The sequence below is a fragment of the Tasmannia lanceolata genome, unplaced genomic scaffold, assembly GCF_043159265.1.
Source record: "Tasmannia lanceolata isolate RefF3 unplaced genomic scaffold, GAP_Taslan_0.1 ptg000002l, whole genome shotgun sequence".
Classification (NCBI taxonomy): Eukaryota; Viridiplantae; Streptophyta; class Magnoliopsida; order Canellales; family Winteraceae; genus Tasmannia; species Tasmannia lanceolata.
Window position 1 is genome coordinate 29,038,224 of NW_027518679.1, and position 7,717 is coordinate 29,045,940.

General features: G+C 38.1%; 1 protein-coding gene across 1 annotated transcript; it reads right to left on the reverse strand.

Annotated features, from left to right (window-relative positions):
- Positions 1-3,701: 3,701 nt before the first annotated feature.
- Positions 3,702-7,115, reverse strand: LOC143883734 (Pentatricopeptide repeat (PPR) superfamily protein). The gene is made up of 2 exons (XM_077387056.1): positions 6,697-7,115; positions 3,702-6,250 (listed from the first exon to the last, which is right to left on the reverse strand). Exons 1-2 carry the CDS (start codon positions 7,104-7,106, stop codon positions 4,906-4,908), a joined length of 1,755 nt encoding a protein of 584 aa, XP_077243171.1. The 5' UTR covers positions 7,107-7,115; the 3' UTR covers positions 3,702-4,905.
- Positions 7,116-7,717: the final 602 nt, after the last annotated feature.

Here is a 7,717-nt window from a genome sequence, read left to right on the forward strand (position 1 = left end):
GCCCTAATTCAAGTGGAATTAAAAGAGGAATGATAAACTCACACCCCTATTTCTTTCCCTGGACAGCCCCATTTAGTGTATTCTGTGCGCACTCTTTTTATACAAAGGGGTGGTGGTCCAAGTTAGCAAAGGACCCCTAAAATGATGTATTCAATTCCTCTCTTTTCTTTGGACAGCCCTCTCAAGGGTATTGATCACTACTCTTCCACTCTACCGGGGTGGTCTAGGTAGGGAGAAAGGGCAAACATATCATTCTCTTCTAATAGAAGGTATTGATATTGGCACACCTCCCTTCTTTAAATCAACCCCCCTTCCATTTGCAAATGATATTACCTTACCTTGCTTTGATAATCACACAAACTCAACTTGTCTTTTCTTCTCATCAATGGGCACCCTTGCTATGCTAGTTCACCCTCCCTTCTGCAATAAAGAGAGATAGCATCAACACTACCATGCCTTGATAGTTGCACTAACTTGTTTTGCTTTCTCTACACTGATTGACCTGTGGGTTGACACGGGCACTCTCTAGCCTCTATAATGCACCCCTCCTTTTGTATCAAAAAAGGAAAATTATATGAGCACAGCCAGTTTTGATAATGGCACCAACTCGGCTTATCTTTTTTGTTCATTTCTCGCCCATTTCTTGTGTAATTTTGCGAGGGGATTCTGGGGAACACTAACAATATTTTGGGTAACACTCTGTGCTCAAGCAGACAAGGTGGGTTAGTGGAAATATCAAAATAAGGTTGTACAATTAAGCCTCAGAATTCGGGAACTCGAACAGGGGAGTCATTGCCAAAACTTTGGGATCTTTTGTAAATTTTGAAAAGATGATTGAAGAGGCCGGCTCGGAATTATGGCTCAATCTTGGAATACTCGGGGTTCAACTTTAGGTTTTCCAATTTAAGAGCTCGGCTTTGGACATTAGAAATTGGCTTCGAAATCTCACTTGATTTTAGGATTTTACTCGACTTTGGGGATTTTATTCAAATTTGGGAATTTGGGGGTCAGGTCAAAATGGGGTGTCTACAGGAATCTGATTTTATTTTACATTTTTGCCATTTCATAAAGAAAATAGAAGGGGGTTTTATTTGATTTTTTTTTTCATAGAATGATGGTTCTTAAGATAGGGCATCAACATCTTAAGGGAATCTGAAACCCTAATTTTGGGTTTCAGATTGAGCCATTGAGGAGCTGATGTTGGATGTGGAGCCCATTTTTTATTTTTCCAGTAATAAAAAATCAGAAACCGTAATTTTGGAGACCGATCATCCAACAGCAGCTCACTCACTCCTCCTTGTTTGATCAAAAATTCAAAATGGATATGATGGTCATGGAGGTGCTGTTGAAAATTTGATATTATGGAGCTTCTTCTGTTGGATCAAAATATCATGGCTTCATTTTTCATTTTTTTTCATATAAAAACTCCCAAAATCAAACTCTGTTGGTTGTTCGGTTATAACTGAACTAATCGGAAAATTATTACGGTTCGGTTACTTTAGGTCCAGACAAAATTCGATTACTGTTTCGGTTAGTGATTTTCACTAACCGAAATTATTTCGGTTAACAAAAAATGGGTATTTCGGTTCGGTTATAACCGAATAACCAGCCCTAGGAAAAGGAATTGAAGGGAAAGGATGGGAAGTCGGAGAAGATAATCAATGCCGGGTTGGAAGACATTGAGTCGAAGGCAGTCAGCACAATTCGACTATGTCTGTTGACCACCTTCGACTCAATTTCTGGCGGATAACATTATGGAAGAAGAAGAAGCACCTAAGTTATGGGAGAAGTTGGAAAAGCTTTACATGTCAAAAAGCTTCGCCAACTAGTTGTATCTGAAGCGACAGTTGTAAGGGCTGAAGATGCAGGAAGGCGGGAATCTTTTGGAACACACCACGGTGTTCAACGGGCTTTTGGTTTTAAAAGGGTAGCTTTTGACATTGTCGGTTGTTAGTTTCTACATTTTAACTATCAAAATGGATATCTAGAAAACCTTTTTCAGTACAGAAATAGTATTTCCATTAACAAATGAATCATGTCATGATATTTTGGATTCAGAAATGGAGTTTTATATATTGTGTATTTTCATATCTCAAAGGAGCAAAATAGAAATCTAAAAAACCTTGATGAGTGCAGAAATAGCATTTCCACTGAAATTCCATTCACCACTGAGCTGAGCAAGAATAATAACATTGTTTATCTGCATTATTTCATTCCTGTGAAGTAGACACCAAGTCTGGATAAGTGTAATGTCATGTTTGGCTTTCTCATGTTCGACCCATCTGATCTTCGACCCATCTTGTTTTGTTTGGTTTATTTCATAATATTCGACTCGCGCTTCCATGGCTGCCAAAAGACATGGCTATTAGCTTGTAGAATTCATGGAAGACATAATAATTATGTTTTTCTCTGTTCCCTTGAGATAAGAATGTGTATTATCCTATCTCTTTTGAGTCATGTAGTGCTGAAAGAACACATTTGTTAAATTACTTTCATGCCTTTCAAGATATCTTTTTTTTATATGCTGATTAGTGTTCTTGCAAGTAGTAAGTTGAGGATCTGACAGGTATGTGTTTGTAGATCATCCATGAATCCCTTTCTCCTTCAAGGATAAAACAAATCAAGTTCTATTGAGAATCATGGTTAGGTATACTAAGGCCCTGTTAGTTTTGGATTTTGAGAATCAATTTTGAGTTCAAAACTGATTATGGGACTCAAAATCAAACGCAATTATGAGTCCAATAATCAATTTTGGACTCAAAATCAATCCTCAAAATGTAAAACGAACAGGGCTAAGTATGTATCGTAAGATGGTCATGTTGATTGGAAGATTTTTGAGATATTCTGTAACAAAGTGGCAAGGTGAGTGTTATATTTCTAACGGATCAAATGCCATTCCTTTCTTGAGAATTTTCATTGGCAACCTCTTGGGGAACATTTTGATCAAACAGGTCGACTCTTTTGATTCAGATTCCTATGATACTTATGCAGATTGTATGCCCACTAAGAGGGATATTTGCCCATTGGGATTTATTTGCATGGTATTTACTTTCTAGGATTTTATTTCCATGCTATTTAGTTTATAGGATTTTTTTTTCATTTTTTTCATTTTTAGGGCTTTTATATATTTCTATGGAATTCTTCCATTGCCTATATATAGGCCTTATGTAGTAGAGATTCTCAGTTTTGAAAAATAAAGATTGAATACAGATTTTCCCCCTCTAAAGATCTCTTCTTCCTCCTATTCTCTTCTTCCCCTATTCTCCTTCTCTTCTTCTCCTCGTTCTTTTGTTTCTCTTCCCGGTCCTACATCACTAAATACCATGGAAATAAAAATCCTAGAAACTAAATAACATGGAAATAAATCATGAAAGGTCCTAATAGGCAAATATACATCTTATTGGGCCTACAATCCGCATCACCAACACATGGTGAACTAGAATGTCCTTCACCCTTTTCAGCCAAAGAGTAAAGCTATCATTTTTATCAGATATTTCAATCTCAAACTTTGTATTTGAATTTTGAACCTTTTGCAATCTCCTAGATCACCCCGCAAGCTTGTCGTGAAACTTCAAATCCAAATAGAATCCACCACCCATGCTTTCAAAGCCTTTTCATCCTTAGCCGATTCAATCAATACAACTATGATAGCAATTTTTTGAGAAAATTTAAGGTCAAATACAATCTAAATGGTGGCAAAACAATAGAGAGATGAAACACAAGCATATAAGATATACATGATTTGGCACAAAAGCTGTCCACGGGGAGAGAACCGATTTCGAATATATGAGAAATTACAAGGATTAGAAGTAGAAATAACTGAGATAAAAAGAAAAAAAAAGACTTGATAACAATACTCACAAAATTGTATACTCTTACCTCTCTTAATTGTGGAAAAAAATCCGCTTCTTGTTAAAAAATCCAGTCTTCACTTTCTTCGCAAACACTTCACATGGAAAGCCTCTTGCACCTTTTTCTTGCTTCTCAACCTTCTCATGATCATTTTCAAGATTCCCTTGTGTTGTGTTGTGTTATTTTATTTCTCTCATCTCACGTATGTATTTATAGATGAGATAAGAGGCACATTTCTAGATAAACTAGGATTCCAAATCTCTTACAATACCAAAACTTACAACCATTTTCTAGTCCAACCTGGAAACCATGTTAGAGAAACAAGACACAACAATCCAACATGATATGAACAGTTTTAAATTGGTCACTGGTAATGAAGGAGTTCAAAGTACACCTTCCAATAACTAAATGAGAAGTGATCATCATAACTACTAAGCACAAAGAGGAGAAAAAAGAAATGGAAACCTCCTCCAATTAGCCTCATCACATTAGTCTTTGACCATTGTTTTCTTGGGAATCCAACATTGGAGGTAATTTTTTGGGATTCTCTAGGGGAGATTGTCTTTTCTGATTCTGATCCCATTGGAGTAACAGACTCAAATGAAGCAGAAGTTTGAGCTCTTCTTATGAGCTTCTTATCTTTTCCAAGAAGATGGGAAGTGAATAAATTGATGGGGACTCTTCAAATGTTCCTTCTTTGGCTAGCAGACTCTCTTGTGAAGAGAGGAGTCCAAAGGAATATCATTTACACGGCCAACCACTGCCCTCTTGTAATTTGCTTGTATTTTTTTCTTCTCTTTTTCAATAAATCTTCTTACTCACTCAAAAAACCAGAATCCATCAAAGCCAAGCTGAATTTCATTGCTGAGAGTATGGAATGTGCATCTGAGAGCATGATCACTTCAAATTTCAGTTCAGAGTCCGAGTTGAGATAGTAGGGAAATATGTTCTCTGTGGCTATTGTATGAAAAACCACCTTCTCATACTCAAATTTCAAACTTCTGATGCCTTCATAAAAAGAAAAGACGAAAGGAATTATCACTAATGCCAATTTCACCAATAATCCTTGCAAGAACATGATCCGTCCTTGAAGTGATGGAATCGAACTCGATCCCTCACAACTATCTCCCGATCAAATGCTTTCGAGACAAACTTTGTCAGAGAATGACAATCTCTACAGACCCTCAAATTCTTCACAATCCGAAGCCGTGTCCCTTTTGGCGTTCTCGCCAAGCCAAAAGCAATTGCTAGCTTCTCACTATGATAATGATCAGAGGTTCCAGACGATTCTGACCATTCTTCGGTTGACTCAAGTAATGACATAAGAGATTTCTCTTCCTTGTAACCAATCAGTGCCGCTTGATGGATCATTTCCTTTAATTTCAGGTAAATTTCTTTTGAATCACAGTGTGATTTATCACCAACAATGAATTTACGAATATTGCCATCCACCTCAATCCAGCTCCAACCTGGTGTAGTTTTGATTCCCTTATACTTTATCATTTTTCTCATCCTTGACACACCTTGTCCATCTCCTAATTCAGCATATATCCTAGAGAGAAGAACACAGTCCCCTGCATTACCACCCTCAATGCGAACTAGATTTCTCATAGCAACTTCACCCATTTCGACATTTCCATGTATCTTACAGGCACTTAGCAAGGTCCTCCATAGGACTGGATCATCACTAGAATTCGAATTTTCTATAATTCCAAGAGCATCTTCAAGTTTACCAGCACGCCCAAACAGATCCACCATACACCCATAATGCTTAACGCCGGGCTTAAGATCAAATTCGGAGCTCATCATGCGAAAATACTCAACACCTTCCTCAATTAGGCCTTGATGGCTACACCCACAGAGCAAACCAAGGAAAGTGATGGAGTTCGGCCGAATTCCAGCCATTAACATCCGCCTGAAAAATCTAATTGCTTGATCGCCACGACCATGAACACCTAATCCCATGATCATCGAATTCCACGTAAAAACATCTCTCCTCTCCATCTTATCAAAAACCAGACAAGCCCCATCCAAAACCCCACACTTTGCATACATATCTATAAGAGCATTGCCCACAAACACATTGTGGGAGAAGCCATTTTTATCAGCAAATCTATGCATCCAAACACCAATATCCAATCCCCCCACATGGGCGCACGACGAAAGCAAGCCAACGACAGTGAATTCATCCAGACCCACATCTAAAATCCTCATCCAATCATATATCTTCAGTGCCTCGTCGTGCAAGCCTGCTTGAGAGTAGCAAGAAATCATCGCATTCCATGCAACCAAATCTCTCACAGCCATTTCATCGAACACCCTTCTCGCAGTTTCCATCGACCCATTTCCCGAATAAGCTCTCACAAGATTCGTACACACCATGACACTCGACATGTACCTGTTCAAGTATAAATGATTAAATAACACCAACTCTAACAGCTTAAGGTTTTGGAGTAATTGTTTGTTTCACATGGTATGAGCTACCGCCTCACAGCAAGTCTTGGGTTCAAAACCCAATAGCTCCTTGATATTAAAAAAAATCCATATATATGGCCAACCCAAAAGAGGGGCCACATGTGCCATGTGTGCACTAAGCCAACAAAGAGGTGTAACATCTCAGAGGGGGTGTTGAAGTATAAATGACTAAAGTGTTAGGAAACATAACTTTACACATATTTCCAATGAAAAAGCCTAAAAACATTTGCAAAAAATCTCGAAAAAACATGTGTAAAATTATGTTTCCAATGCACCTTGACAAAGTGTCCTTCCTTAGCAAAACCCATGACTAAATAACACCAACTCTAACAGTTTAAGCTTTTGGACTAATTGATTGTTTCACATTACCCATTTCGGATTATCGACCCATGAGCTTCTCTACACTTTTTCTCCTCCTTAGCTTTCTCACAGGCCTTAAGGAGGAACGAGAAAGTGAAACTATTTACACGAGAATGGCCTTCCTTAACCATTCTATTGTATATGAATATGGCATTCAAAGGAAAAAAGCCCTGAGAGTAGCCTCTGATCATTGAATTATAAGCTGAGGTTTGTGGGTTTTTCATTTGGTTGAAGAGAAGGGAAGCGTAAGTGAGACTTCCAGCTACGGAGATTGCACAGAAGGTGATGAGCTTGTGGGAGAGAGATGGGTTTTCTTGATAGCCGTTGATAAGGATTTGAGTGTGGATTTTTTTAAACCTTTCCATGCTGTTGCAACCTTGCAAGAGAGAAAGGAGGGTGTGGATTTTGGACATTTGCATGGTATGTAATTCTAGGAGAAGCTGATAGTGTCTTTGGTAATTTGGCACGTTTTGTATCAGATTTTCTGATCCATACAGTACTTTTTGAAAAGTCTGTGTTTTAGATTTTATAAGGTGTAAACCCTCAGAGCCCCTTATTTTTCAAAAAGTACTGTACGGACCACGCTATAGGATGATCCAAACCGTCGATATTACGGATCATTTCTATAGGATGATCAAGCCCTCCGATCAATAGACGTTTCCATATTTCCTAGCTGTCCAAGGTGTCGGTTCACTTTTGGACATGTTACGTTTGCTATGTTCTTCTTTTTCGGACACATTTGGCATGGGGGTAGAACCTTGTTCAGAGATGATTTTGATGGCATTTTTTGGGCACAACATATTTACGTTATGGCCCAGCATATGGATGGTTTGGATCATCCTATGGTGTAGCCAGTACAATACCTTTTTTTTTTTTAATAAGGGACTATAAGGGCTTACACCATATAAAATCTCTGGTTTGTAGTATCTTTGGTTGTATTTATGAAAACCATTCAACTCCTCCTCATAAGGACATAAGGACATGTTTGGCAACCAAGAAATATATTCATGAAATATTTGTTTACCCAAAG